Source organism: Pseudophryne corroboree, chromosome 8 (assembly GCF_028390025.1).
Source record: "Pseudophryne corroboree isolate aPseCor3 chromosome 8, aPseCor3.hap2, whole genome shotgun sequence".
Taxonomy (NCBI): domain Eukaryota; kingdom Metazoa; phylum Chordata; class Amphibia; order Anura; family Myobatrachidae; genus Pseudophryne; species Pseudophryne corroboree.
In genome coordinates, this window is record NC_086451.1 from 478398228 (window position 1) to 478413882 (window position 15655).

The 15655-nt window shown below is 47.9% G+C and overlaps 1 protein-coding gene across 1 annotated transcript in view; it reads left to right on the forward strand.

The window, feature by feature from the left end:
• Positions 1 to 3876: 3876 nt before the first annotated feature.
• The window catches only part of LOC134949969 (uncharacterized), a 123561-nt gene continuing 111782 nt past the window's right edge, over positions 3877 to 15655 (forward strand). The window contains exon 1 of the mRNA XM_063938648.1: positions 3877 to 3960. Coding sequence (XP_063794718.1) covers positions 3877 to 3960 — 84 coding nt within the window. The remainder of the gene's footprint in view (positions 3961 to 15655) is intronic.

Here is a 15655-nt window from a genome sequence, read left to right on the forward strand (position 1 = left end):
GGCAGTGCCTCCCCTGTGATTAATTATTAAAATTATACAAAGACGATACTTATGACACATATTCTGTGTTATAAATATCTCCTTTATTTAATTCTAATTCATTTCTGGCCTGAAATGACTTTGGGAGGCACTGACACAGTGCCTCCCATACGTAATAGGAACGGAAACAGAGCGGGGGGCGGGGCCAAGCACTGGGCTGTAAAAGCCCATTCAAAACAGATGGGGAAAGCGGCATACATACAAGTGCCTCGCTGACAGGGACACCACCCCCATGTCAGCTAGGCACCTCTGATTGGACAGTGGATCAAGTGCTGTATCCGCTGTCCAACCACCCACACGCGGAAGTAGCAGCGGGTCCCGGTGCGGGTGACTGGTGTTGGGCCCACACCGCACACCCTGCACCCATTTCTTGAATACATACTGTACCCCTTCAGAGTCCTGCGTCAGCTGTAGCAGCGCCACACAAATCACCGGGAAAATGGCATGGAGGCCATTTTCCTGACATTTCAGGAAAATGCTGAAGCACCATGGAAACTATTCCAAGATTAGACCTCCCGCCAATCAAAGTGGTTGGTCCTGATTTACTCTTGTTCACTCCTTTATAAAGGGGCCCTGTTCCTTGCATGTCCTCTCTAATGGTTGGCCAAAGATCCTGGTGGTGACTGGCCACACCCCCTGTGGTGGCTGGCCACACCCTTGAAGCTTAGATCCCTACCACTGCATTCCCTGGTGGGCCCTTCAGACCCCAGTCCGACAATGCACCTTACTGCTAGGAGGGAAGCCAGGAAAGTCCTTAGGAAGTAACTGTCTCCCATATTCCTGATCCTCAATAGAAGAGATTGATCCAGGGAATTAGAGGCCGATTTATTAACATTATTTTTCCAAAAAAAAAATGTGAAAAGGGGGGTTTTCAGTTTTCACATCTGTTTCGCATTATTTTAGTATCACTGAAATGTATTAAAGGGTTTTTGGAGCAGTTTTCGTGAAAAACTGCTCCAAACCCTTAAATGCGATCTGGGCCGCATTTACCCCCCAAATTTTTTAAAAAACACTGCAGTGTGCCCTGTGATAATAATGCCAGCTCAGACTGGGAAAGTCACAATAAGCTGCCTTCTGCCCAGCTTTCCCTGCCCCCTGGCAGAGAAAGCTGTGCAGGGACCCGGCAGTGTGATCCGATGGACACTCAAGCTGATCACTGGTTAAAAAAAAAAAAGTAATAAACCCTGTAAAAGTACTTAGCAGTCCAGGGAGCCAGTGATCGGTGCTCTGGTGCGGGCTGCAGGGCGCCGGGTCCTCCATATGGTGCGCTGTGAAATGGCAGCTCACTTTACAGCACTGGAGGTCACACCAGCGCACAGGAACCGGCGCCCAGCAGCCCTGCAGGAGTAGCGATCACCGGCTCCCTGGACTGGTAAGTATATTTACTGTGAGGGGGTCCGCGGCGCAGGGGGGCAGTCGCAACAGGGAGGTCGACCCGGCAGCAGTGATGTTGGCGGTGGCGGTGCATGCGCAGCAGGACATCGGGGTTTTCTTCCTGAAAAATACCCAGATACTGTTGCGGATTGTTATCGCAGGGACAGAGCTTGCTCGCAAAAGCTCTGTCCCTGCATGCGATAATTGATACATCCGTGCAATGTAATCAACTATTGCAGTGTGGATTAGGTTGATTTTATGACATGCCACCATTCGATAAATCGGTCCCTTAATCTGATGTTTGCCCCTATAGGGGGAAATATATTAGCAGATGCACCAAGGAAATGGGGAGGATGGAGAATGGCCCCCTGTCCATTAGTCTGGGCGAACTCCCTCAAACTTATCCTTCTCTTGGAATAGCCAAGCATGACCTTGATGCAAAATACTGCAGCGCCAATACGACATGATACAATTGTATCCTCCGGCACGAATCGTAACAGTTCTCTCAATGTGAGTATTTGATACGTCATCCACTAGTAACTACACAGGCCTGGCAATTATCTGCACACTGTACACATTGGGGGTAATTCCAAGTTGATCGCAGCAGAATTTTTTTTTTAGCAGTTGGGCAAAACCATGTGCACTGCAGGTGGGGCAGATATAACATGTGCAGAGAGAGTTAGATTTGGGTGGGTTATTTTGTTTCTGTGCAGGGTAAATACTGGCTGCTTTATTTTTACACTGCAATTTAGATTGCAGATTGAACACACCCCACCCAAATCTAACTCTCTCTGCACATGTTATATCTGCCTCCCCTGCAGTGCACATGGTTTTGCCCAACTGCTAAAAAAATTCCTGCTGCGATCAACTTGGAATTACCCCCATTGCACTGTGGGGTGGAAGCCAGAGGTCTAGCCTTTTACGTGTTATTCAGATTGCTCTCCGGGAGAAATCATGTTTCTGTGTCAGGCTCGGCCAAGACTAGAGGTTGATAAATGTGCAGACGTCAGCGAAATCACGCCTGGTCCTCAATACCCTGTGATATTCCCATGATCTATGTCAGGGCTTAGGCTCGGGTTTGGCTAAGGTGAGTGGTGGAGGAAACCGATTGTGTGAGAACAGAGAGGTCAGGAAACACACTCGTGAAACGTTCTTGTTTTCACAAAATCCAGGAGAAGTCACCTGACCTCAACGTGTGAAAACAGAGCTTATTATTATACATGGCTTGCAGTATTTGTGTATGTTATATATCGATGGTGTGCTATGTTTAAAAACGACATTGTTGCAGTGTTTGTAGAGTACTGGAATATGCCCAGTAATGCTGTTAATCCAGGCACACTAATACATGTTAATTAAATGTCACAATTTACGCAGTTAAATGTCAAGATTGTAACTCAAAAGCAGAAATCAGAATATTATTTACTGGCAATGTGGATCGTGTGTGATGAGTGCATATAGTTATAGCTAGGCACACAGACAGAGCAATGTGTAAGAGCTCCCATTAATTTCTAATATATACTGTGTATCTATCTATCTATCTATCTATCTATCTATCTATCTATCTATCTATCTATCTATCTATCTATCTATCTATCTATGGAGAGAGAGACAGAGAGGGTAGTTTGGCACTCTAGGTCAATGCTGCAAATGCAGGATTTCTTCCCAAAATAATGTTTAGTCCACACTTTCATTATGGAGCTATGCAGTACTGGGAAAGACTAAGGTGACACTCCTGGCTTTCTGCAAAAACTAAATGCACGCTATTTTTGCATGAAGCCAAGAGTGCCGCCTTAGTCTTCCCCCGGGGGCTGCAATTTTTCTTTTATAATTTATTTAACTTTTATATATAATGCACACACAGTTTACTGTTTTACACAGCGCTGCACATTGACGGGCAAACAATAATTGACATACAATATGTCACGCTCGGTGCGGATTGTGGATCCGGGTTGGATGCTGAAGAGTAAGGGAATGTGGTTTCTTTGTACAGAAGATGGGCTGGGTGTATAAAGGTTCTTTTCATGGAATTTATTATTGGACAGAGGTGAAATAAGCTGGGTTTCTGCATAGGAAACACTGACTTTCATTGGTAGTTTAAGAAACGAGAAGGAGACGTTCCGGCCCTTATGAGAGGCAACGTGGAATCGGAATAATCGTGATCCAAAGCAGGCAGGGCCCTCGGCAGGACTGGCTTCTTGCACACTGGTAGGTTGCAGGAATACAGAACTCTGAAAGATGCACAGGAATTGCTGTGAAGCACAGAGAACTGGATACACAGTCTAGCTGTGTTAAACGTTACACTGGCAATTTCTAATCACTCAGCTTCCTTGTTTATACCTGTAGAAGAAATCCCACTGGCTGTCAGAGTCAACAGACCCTTCCTGGAACCGGATTGGCTCCCTGCGATGAAGTGACCGCTGTTGCCAGATCAGAGCTCAGCCTGCCCCATTCCAGGGACTAGAGATGGCCCGCAGAGACTCCCACACTGCACCTGCCGCCAGCAGCCCACACTTCCGCCAGGTGGACCCTGCCAGAGCTCTTGGACGGGTAAGTCCCAGAACCCCCACACTCTCCCAGGCCGGAACATGACACAATACATGAAATGAAAGGTACAGTATATGGCCCTGCCCAAATGAACTTACAATCTAAGAGGTGGGGATCACAAGATACAGATGGTAGCGGAATAACAATTGCACAGCGACTGGTGTTGGGGATACATGGTTATAGATACAGGAACAGGTATAGTCCTGGATTCTGGGCACTTGGTAATTATAGGCCCTGGTCCGTAATCAGAGGCAGACATAAACCCAACTTGCATTTTTCCTTACTGATCATTTGTGCAACTTGTTTTTATCAGGAGTACGCCGGACCTGAGACTGTGCCACCGTAAGGGGGTGAGACTGGCATAGGAGTGCAGACACGGGCAGTGGGCGTGAAGACAAAGCCAAAGTGTATTAAGGGTGTGGCGTGGGCGTGTGACCTACAGATGGGTCCACGGTTATCTTGACTAGTTTGCTGCGCCTGGGCACAACATGGTTTATTAACATAAAACCTTCATCTATTGTTCTCAGCTGCAATACAACACAGAGAACAATACTGCAGGGGATTAAGTCCGACTGGCCAGTCTCAGTTAATCCTATTAAAGGTCAAGATAAACATGGACCCATCTGTAAATGGTCGTTGAGAAGTGTCACAGTAGCTGGCTGGAGGGGTGTGACTTGCGAGGGACATAGCGCTGGTGTAAATAATTGCACTCTGATGATGACATGTGGCGACTGTGTCTGATTGGTCGCACTCATTAAAAACACACCCACTTATGCAAATGCAGTAAAATAGATGGAACAGTGCTTTAAGTTTCCCTTTTCACAGCATTCTTTTTATTTATATGACAACACCTATAAATATATGTGCAGGGTTCCCGTACTCAGTAGGGGAAGGGGAAATCTTAACATAGGGGGTAATTCCAAATTGATCGCAGCAGGAAATTTTTTAGCAGTTGGGCAAAACCATGTGCACTGCAGGGGAGGCAGATCTAACATTTGCAGATAGAATTAGAATTGGGTGGGTTATTTTATTTCTGTGCAGGGTAAATACTGGCTGCTTTATTTTTACACTGCGATTTAGATTGCAGATTGAACACACCACACCCAAATCTAACTCTCTCTGCACTAGAGATGTGCACCGGAAATATTTCGGCTTTTGTGTTTTGGTTTTGGATTCGGTTCCGCGGCTGTTTTGGATTCGGACGCATTTTGCCAAAACCTCCCTGAAAATTTTTGGTCGGATTCGGGGTTTTTTTTACAAAAAACCCTCAAAAGCAGCTTAAATCATAGAATTTGGGGGTCATTTTGATCCCATAGTATTATTAACCTCAATAACCATAATTTACACTCATTTTCAGTCTATTCTGAACACCTCACACCTCACAATATTATTTTTAGTCCTAAAATTTGCACCAAGGTCACTGGATGGCTAAGCTAAGCGACACAAGTGGCTGACACAAACACCTGGCCCATCTAGGAGTGGCACTGCAGTGTCAGACAGGATGGCACTTTAAAAAAAATTGTCCCCAAACAGCACATGATGCAAAGAAAAAAAGAGGCGCACCAAGGTCGCTGTGTGACTAAGCTAAGCGACACAAGTGGCCGACACAAACACCTGGCTCATCTAGGAGTGGCACTGCAGTGTCAGACAGGATGGCACTTCAAAAAAATAGTCCCCAAACAGCACATGATGCAAAGAAAAAAAGAGATGCACCAAGGTCGCTGTGTGACTAAGCTAAGCGACACAAGTGGCCGACACACACACCTGGCCCATCTAGGAGTGGCACTGCAGTGTCAGACAGGATGGCACTTCAAAAAAATAGTCCCCAAACAGCACATGATGCAAAGAAAAAAAGAGATGCACCAAGGTCGCTGTGTGACTAAGCTAAGCGACACAAGTGGCCGACACAAACACCTGGCCCATCTAGGAGTGGCACTGCAGTGTCAGACAGGATGGCAGATTTAAAAAATAGTCCCCAAACAGCACATGATGCAAAGAAAAAAAGAGGTGCAATGAGGTAGCTGTGTGACTAAGCTAAGCGACCCAAGTGGCCGACACAAACACCTGGCCCATCTAGGAGTGGCACTGCAGTTTTCTAGCGAGAGGATGAGTGCTTCCATCCTCATCACTAGCCATGAACATAGGCCAAGGCCTCACCCGTTCCTTGCCACTCCGTGTCGTAAATGGCATATTGGCAAGTTTGCACTTCTCATCAGACGCTTTTAATTTTGATTTTTGGGTCATTTAACTGAACTTTTGTTTTTTGATTTTACATGCTCTCTACTATGACATTGGGCATCGGCCTTGGCAGACGACGTTGATGGCATTTCATCGTCTCGGCCATGACTAGTGGCAGCAGCTTCAGCACGAGGTGGAAGTGGATCTTGATCTTTCCCTATTTTAACCTCCACATTTTTGTTCTCCATTTTTTAATGTGTGGAATTATATGCAGTATCAATAGCAATGGCCTACTACTATATATACTGCGCACAACTGAAATGCACCACAGGTATGGATGGATAGTATACTTGACGACACAGAGGTAGGTAGAGCAGTGGCCTTCCGTACCGTACTGCTATATATACTGGTGGTCACTGTCAGCAAACTGCAAAACTAAAATGCACCACAGGTATAGAATCTAGATGGATAGTATACTTGACGACACAGAGGTAGGTAGAGCAGTGGCCTTCCGTACCATACTGCTATATACTGGTGGTCACTGTCAGCAAACTGCAAAACTAAAATGCACCACAGGTATAGAATCTAGATGGATAGTATACTTGACGACACAGAGGTAGGTAGAGCAGTGGCCTTCCGTACCGTACTGCTATATATACTGGTGGTCACTGTCAGCAAACTGCTAAATTAAAATGCACCACAGGTATAGAATCTAGATGGATAGTATACTTGACGACACAGAGGTAGGTAGAGCAGTGGCCTTCCGTACCGTACTGTTATATATACTGGTGGTCACTGTCAGCAAACTGCAAAACTAAAATGCACCACAAGTATAGAATCTAGATGGATAGTATACTTGACGACACAGAGGTAGGTAGAGCAGTCGCCTTCCGTACCATACTGCTATATATACTGGTGGTCACTGTCAGCAAACTGCAAAACTAAAATGCACCACAGGTATAGAATCTAGATGGATAGTATACTTGACAACACAGAGGTAGGTAGAGCAGTGGCCTTCCGTACCGTACTGCTATATATACTGGTGGTCACTGTCAGCAAACTGCAAAACTAAAATGCACCACAGGTATAGAATCTAGATGGATAGTATACTTGACGACACAGAGGTAGGTAGAGCAGTGGCCTTCCGTACCGTACTGCTATATATACTGGTGGTCACTGTCAGCAAACTGCAAAACTAAAATGCACCACAAGTATAGAATCTAGATGGATAGTATACTTGATGACACAGAGGTAGGTAGAGCAGTCGCCTTCCGTACCATACTGCTATATATACTGGTGGTCACTGTCAGCAAACTGCAAAACTAAAATGCACCACAGGTATAGAATCTAGATGGATAGTATACTTGACAACACAGAGGTAGGTAGAGCAGTGGCCTTCCGTACCGTACTGCTATATATACTGGTGGTCACTGTCAGCAAACTGCAAAACTAAAATGCACCACAGGTATAGAATCTAGATGGATAGTATACTTGACGACACAGAGGTAGGTAGAGCAGTGGCCTTCCGTACCGTACTGCTATATATACCGGTGGTCACTGTCAGCAAACTGCAAAACTAAAATGTACCACAAGTATAGAATCTTGATGGATAGTATACTTGACGACACAGAGGTAGGTACAGCAGTGGCCTTCCGTACCGTACTGCTATATATACTGGTGGTCACTGGCAGCAAAACTCTGCACTGTACTCCTCCTATATAATACTGCTGGTCCCCAGTCCCCACAATAAAGCAGCACACTGAGCACAGATATATGCAGCACACTGAGCACAGATATGGAGCGTTTTTCAGGCAGAGAACGTATAATACTGGTGGTCACTGGTCAGCAAAACTCTGCACTGTACTCCTCCTATATAATACTGCTGGTCCCCAGTCCCCACAATAAAGCAGTGTGAGCACAGATATATGCAGCACACTGAGCACAGATATGGAGCGTTTTTCAGGCAGAGAACGTATAATACTGGTGGTCACTGGTCAGCAAAACTCTTCACTGTACTCCTCCTATATAATACTGCTGGTCCCCAGTCCCCACAATAAAGCAGTGTGAGCACAGATATATGCAGCACACTGAGCACAGATATGGAGCGTTTTTCAGGCAGAGAACGTATAATACTGGTGGTCACTGGTCAGCAAAACTCTTCACTGTACTCCTCCTATATAATACTGCTGGTCCCCAGTCCCCACAATTAAGCAATAAGCACAGATATTTGCAGCAACATTAATAAACGGAGAGGACGCCAGCCACGTCCTCTCCCTAACATTTCCAATGCACGAGTGAAAATGGCGGCAACGCGCGGCTCCTTATATAGAATCCGAATCTCGCGAGAATCCGACAGCGGGATGATGACGTTCGGGCGCGCTCGGGTTAACCGAGCCATACGGGAGAATCCGAGTATGCCTCGGACCCGTGTAAAATGGGTGAAGTTCGGGGGGGGTTCGGTTTCCGAGGAACCGAACCCGCTCATCACTACTCTGCACATGTTACATCTGCCCCCCCTGCAGTGCACATGGTTTTGCCCAACTGCTAACAAAGTTCCTGCTGCGATCAACTCCGAATTACCCCCATACTGTATATTCTCAAGTCTTGACATAAAAAAGTATAAATTTACCCTCCACATAGTTTTATGAGGATGCAAATGTAAGCGACCTGGGTGCTTATTATCTGCGCTATTCGGCCATTCGCTGTAATGTGTTTCATGGTGCGCTATGATATGTCGCACTCATAGTGACGCCTCCGGTTGCACTCCAGACGCATCTGGCCCAGGTAGGGGAAAGGGAGACGCAGCGAAATAATTGCGCATGCAATTTTTTTTTCATATTCATTTCACAATTCCATTTGAGTCCAATTCCTGAGTGAGGTTCTCTGTGTTCACCGTAACCTGGCTGCACTCCACGTACACTTACGGTATATGCAATTTAAAGCTTTAAAAATTGTCTCCTTTAAAAAAAATGTTTATTTCAGTGCTGTTTTTCCTTTAATTCAAGACGCTGGATTTTTTACATTGTCTCGCCTCTGTCTACCTTGAATTACATTAACAAAAACAGAATGTTTCCACCATGTCCGCTGGGACGGACGCACTGTGTTGCGCGGCGGACTGCGGAAGCCCATATCTGGCGAATTGTACCATGATCATATTCATTCTGTTCCCCGTGGGGACATGTGCAGAGATTACATTAAGCTCAGTGAGAAATTCTTTCATTAAATAAGAGTTTGGAAAATCTCCTGATAACTTTCTGTTTGCAGAGTCAACAAGCGGCCTGAATGTACATTGTTCTTGTGTTATTCCAGAGGCTGCGTCATCATCGCACGTGCGTCTGAGCACATATCCTATGTCAGGGTAGGTTTGTATTAAAGTACCGTCTATGATGCTTAAACCCACATGTGCGCCCAGTGTCCTAACATTGTGATAACCTTTGGCAGAGAAGGCCGCAGCCGCTGAGCCATATTGTTATTTTTCTCACACTTTCCCTCCCTGGCGCTTACTAGAGAGTTCTGCAGTTTCTCCTGATCAGAGATAAAACACGTTCTCCCATCTAGTCCGTGATAATTCTCTTTTTCTTGTTTTCTATCAACCGGTATAACTAGGGGCGCACACTGGGATGTCTGATAATTCCCTATAGACTGCGGCAGGGGCCGGTAGCAAGGGAGAGGGGTACCACAGATCTGACGCCAGAATACCTAAACACACCTCAGGCTTTTATAACGTAGGTAATTATTAATACCAATCATATATCAGTAATGCAGTAAGACTTTCCCTGTGCAGTATGATTCCTGGAATATCTCTAATGTCAAACTGCTTTACGGTTCCAACAACACACATACATATTTCCTGTGGGCCCAGGTACTTTTGGGGGCAGGGGAGTGGCCTAACCTCAGGAGGCGTGGCCATGCACCCTTAGAAAAAAATACAGAAAAAAATGTATTTTAAGCGTCTCCCCGGCCACACTGCAGACATAGCAGCATATGCTGGGCTGAGAAGAGCTGCAGCTGGTGCTGCCAGGTAAGGGGAAGGGGGGGGACCTGGGCTACGGAGCGATTAGTTGCAAACTGCGCATGCGCAATGTATGCAGAGCGCCTGCGCCAAGTAAATTAGCACAAAAGTTTGGTAATTTACTCATGGCGTAACAAAGTTTTTTCATCGCTCTGCTGATCGTAGTGTGATTGACAGGAAGTGGGTGATTCTGGGCGGAAACTTGCCGTTTTATGGGAGTGTGCGGAAAAACGCAGGCGTTCGAGTTGCAAAACGCAGGAGTGGCTGGAGAAACGGGGGAGTGGTTGGGCAAACGCTGGATGTGTTTGTGACATCAAACCAGGAACGAAAAGGACTGAGCTGGTCGCAATGGCTGAGTAAGTCTGGAGCTACTCAGAAACTGCGGGGTAATCATTATGAGAAAATTAGCAAACCCTTCGTTCGCACGTCTGCTAAGCTAAGATTCACTCCCAGTAGGCGTAGGCTTAGCGTGTGCAATGCTGCTAAAAGCAGCTAACGAGCGAACAACTCGGAATCACACCCTTTATACACTCTATGAAGTACATGCAATGCTGCAGCTTTTATATACTCTATGAAGTACATGCAATGCTGCAGCTTTTATATGCTCTATGAAGTACATGCAATGCTGAAGCTTTTATATACTCTATGAAGTACATGCAATACTGCAGCTTTTATATGCTCTATGAAGTACATGCAATACTGCAGCTTTTATATGCTCTATGAAGTACATGCAACGCTGCAGATTTTATATACTCTATGAAGTACATGCAATGCTGAAGCTTTTATACACTCTTTGTAGTACATGCAACGCTGCAGCTTTTATATACTCTATGAAGTACATGCAATGCTGCAGCTTTTATATACTCTTTGAAGTACATGCAATGCTGCAGCTTTTATATACTCTATGAAGTACATGCAACGCTGCAGCTTTTATACACTCTATGAAGTACATGCAATGCTGCAGCTTTTATATACCATATGAAGTACATGCAATGCTGCAGATTTTATAGACTCTATGAAGTACCTGCAATGCTGAAGCTTTTATACACTCTATGAAGTACATGCAATGCTGCAGCTTTTATATACCATATGAAGTACATGCATTACTGCAGATTTTATAGACTCTATGAAGTACCTGCAATGCTGAAGCTTTTATACACTCTATGAAGTACATGCAATGCTGCAGCTTTTATACACTCTATGAAGTACATGCAATGCTGCAGCTTTTATATACTCTATGAAGTACATGCAATGCTGCAGCTTTTATATACTCTATGAAGTACATGCAACGCTGCAGCTTTTATACACTCTATGAAGTACATGCAATGCTGCAGCTTTTATACACTCTATGAAGTACATGCAATGCTGCAGCTTTTATACACTCTATGAAGTACATGCAATGCTGCAGCTTTTATACACTCTATGAAGTACATGCAATGCTGCAGCTTTTTTATACACTCTATGAAGTACATGCAATGCTGAAGCTTTTATACACTCTATGAAGTACATGCAATGCTGCAGCTTTTATACACTCTATGAAGTACATGCAATGCTGCAGCTTTTATATACTCTATGAAGTACATGCAATGCTGCAGCTTTTATATACTCTATGAAGTACATGCAACGCTGCAGCTTTTATACACTCTATGAAGTACATGCAATGCTGCAGCTTTTATACACTCTATGAAGTACATGCAATGCTGCAGCTTTTATATACTCTATGAAGTACATGCAATGCTGCAGCTTTTATATACTCTATGAAGTACATGCAACGCTGCAGCTTTTATACACTCTATGAAGTACATGCAATGCTGCAGCTTTTATACACTCTATGAAGTACATGCAATGCTGCAGCTTTTATACACTCTATGAAGTACATGCAATGCTGCAGCTTTTATACACTCTATGAAGTACATGCAATGCTGCAGATTTTATACACTCTATGAAGTACATGCAATGCTGCAGCTTTTATACACTCTATGAAGTACATGCAACGCTGCAGCTTTTATATACTCTATGAAGTACATGCAATGCTGCAGCTTTTATATACTCTATGAAGTACATGCAACGCTGCAGCTTTTATACACTCTATGAAGTACATGCAACGCTGCAGCTTTTATACACTCTATGAAGTACATGCAACGCTGCAGCTTTTATATACTCTATGAAGTACATGCCAGTGACGTAACTAGGCATTGTATCGCTGTGTGCAAGAATTGTCATTGGCGCCCCCCCCCCCCCCATATAAGACAGGGGCAGTGCGCGCAGCAGGCAGGCGCGCAAAATATATATAGGGGTGTGGCTTCATGGGAAAGGGGCGTGACCATAAAAATAATACCAATTCATATTACGGTGCACAGTAGTCTCGATTATTCAAATTATGCTGCATAGTAGCACCACTACAACAGGTAGAGCCCCTTTTACACTTCACGGCAGCCAGCGTCCCCTTTTTATACATTACGGCAGACAGCGTCCCCTTTTTACACATTACGGCAGACAGCGTCCCCCTTTTTACACATTATGGCAGACAGCGTCCCCCTTTTAACACATTACAGCAGGCAGCGTCTCCCTTTTTATACATTACGGCAGACAGCATCCCCTTTTTACACATTACGGCAGACAGCGTCCCCCTTTTTGCACATTACAGCAGACAGCGTCCCCCTTTTTATACATTACGGCAGACAGCGTCCCATTTTTACACATTACGGAAGACAGCGTCCCACTTTTTACACATTACGGCAGACAGCGTCCCCTTTTTAAACATTACAGCAGACAGCGTCCCACTTTTTACACATTACGGCAGACAGCATCCCCTTTTTACACATTACGGCAGACAGCGTCCCCCTTTTTGCACATTACGGCAGACAGTCCCCTACTGTACACATTACGGCAGACAAAGTCCCCTTATTACACATTACGGCAGACAGCGTCCCCTTTTTTACACATTACAGCAGACAGCATCCCCCTTTTTACACATTACGGCAGACAGCGTCCCCTTTATTACACATTACGGCAGACAGCATCCCCCTTTTTACACATTACGGCAGACAGCGTCCACCTTTTTACACATTACGGCAGACAGCGTCCCCCTTTTTACACATTACGGCAGAAATGAGAAGCACTCTCCTTTCACAATTGGTGATAAAATATATATACTGTATGTGGCACTGCAGTGCTGCTACAAACAACTCAAAGGGGATGGAAAACTGCAGCCTGCCCGAGTGTGTCCTCCTCCTCTCAAAGCCACTGTAGCAGGGCAGCTCCTCACAGCGCTTGGCGGGGCGCAGGGAGACAGAGTAAGCCGGGACAGGCTCCCGAGTTGCGGGGGTAGCGATCCGGCAACCAGGGCAGAGAGAAGTGGTTTAGTGTGAAGGGAGAGACCCGGGAGCTGGCGGCTGCACTCCCGAATCCCCTGCAGAGGCGGCGGCGCAGGCGGGAGACAAGTGCTTGCGGTAGTTGTAGACCTGACAGCGCGTCGTGCGGGGGGGAGGAGAGGGAGATGTGGCGCACAAGGTCCGTTCAGAGAGGCGGCTCTAGACTGTATAGTGAATGTTGCCAGTGTGGCTGCGGCCGTGCGGGGGGGAGGGGATGTGCTGCCGATGGTGCGCCTTCAGTGCATGTGCGCTGTGGGCAAGGCACCATCGGCACACGCCTAGTGTCGGCACTGGTACATGCAACGCTGCAGATTTTATATACTCTATGAAGTATATAAGATGCTGCAGCTTTTTTCAGTTAACACATTCATATTTGTACGCCAACCAAATGGCTTTCTTGCAGCTCTGCAATTCCTTACAAACATAAATCGGGCCCAAAGTGCGCCTGCATCTTGTGGAACAAAGGCGGCCAAATCAGCGTCAGCCCAGCGTTACTGTTTGTCTATAACTAACCATAAATCTTCTATATAATATCCCAGATCTGTGACTTTGTGACTGTGTGTATAACGCTGGGCGGAGTCACAGCGCTGGGCGGAGTCACTGTCACAGATCTGGGCAATTATATAGGAGATGGGAAAATGAACAACCAGCCCAGGATTCACTTTCTCTAGTGTCCCAGCATGGCTGCGGGCAAGGGGGGCTGAGGCACTCTCCCTGGTTGGCGGTCTGCCCGGGGCACAGCGCTCCAGACGCTGCCCCTCTCTGTGCACCATGCTGCGTGACCCGGGGATCAGGAAACAGCACCACCCCACCCGCAGCACCCGGCCACCGTATTCCACCCCGTAGAATACCACCACCATCATGTCTTCAGCAGCTGAGGACATTACATAGTTCAAGCCATGGACCAGAGGTATGGAATACCCCGCACCCACCCCTCCCTCACCTGCAGCACCCCCGCCAGCCACCCCTCCACCCACCCTCTCACGGCACCCTGCACCCGCCCCTCCCACACCCATGGGACCCCCGCACCCACCCCTCCCCCAACCACGGCACCCCCGCAGCCACCCCTCCCCCCACCCGCAGTGCCTCCGAACCCCCTTCCCCATTCACCCATTCACCATACCCCCAAAACCGCCCCTCCCCCACCCATGGTATCCCCAACCGCAGCAACCCCTGCACCTCCCCCAGACCCCATCCCCCATCCGTGGCAACCCGCCCATCCCCTACCCGGGGACCTCCTGACCCCCTTCCCCACCTGCGGCATCCCCGCACCCGCCCCTCCCCCATCCGCGGCACCTCCAGAACCCTATGCCACCCGCGAAACCCACCCCTCCACCATCCGCAGCACCTCAGTGCCCCATCCGCCACACCTGTCCCTCCCCCACCCACGGCACCCACGCTACTCCCCCACCCACGGCACCTTCGGACCACCTACCCCACCCGTGGCATCCACCACACCCACCCTCCCCCAACCGCGGCACCCCCGCACCCACCCCTCCCCCAACCGTGGCACCCTTGCAGCCACCCAGTTACCTCCCCCATCTGCAGCACCCATGCACCTTTCCCTCCCTCACCCGCAGTGCCTCCGGCCCCCCTCACCCATCCACCGCACCTCGAACCTGCCCCTCCCCCACCCACAGCACCCCCGCCTGCCCCTCCCCCAACCATGCCAACCCCCGCACCCGCCCCTCCCACAGTGCCCCTGGACCCCATCCGCAGCAACCCCCGCAATAGTCCCTCCACCACCCGCAGCACCTCTGGACCCCCTCCCCCATCTGCCGCACCTGCCCCTCTTCCATCCACCGCACCCACGCTCCTTCCCCACCCAGAGCACCTTCGTACCCCCTAGCCCACACGTGGCACCCCCCTCCTGTGGCGCTCCCGCCCCTCCCCCACCCACAGCACCCCCGGACCCCATCCATGGCACCCCCACAACCGCCCCTCCCCCTCCCGTGGCACCACTTCCTCTCCCTCCCCTCCACCACCCGCAGCGCCTCCGGACCCCCTCCCCCATCCGCGGCCCCCGTCCCCCCCACCCGCAGCACCTCCCGACCCCCTCCTTCTTCCATACACCCCCCCACATCCGCCCCCTCCACCTGCAGCATCTACAGACACCCTCCCCCATCCGCAGTCC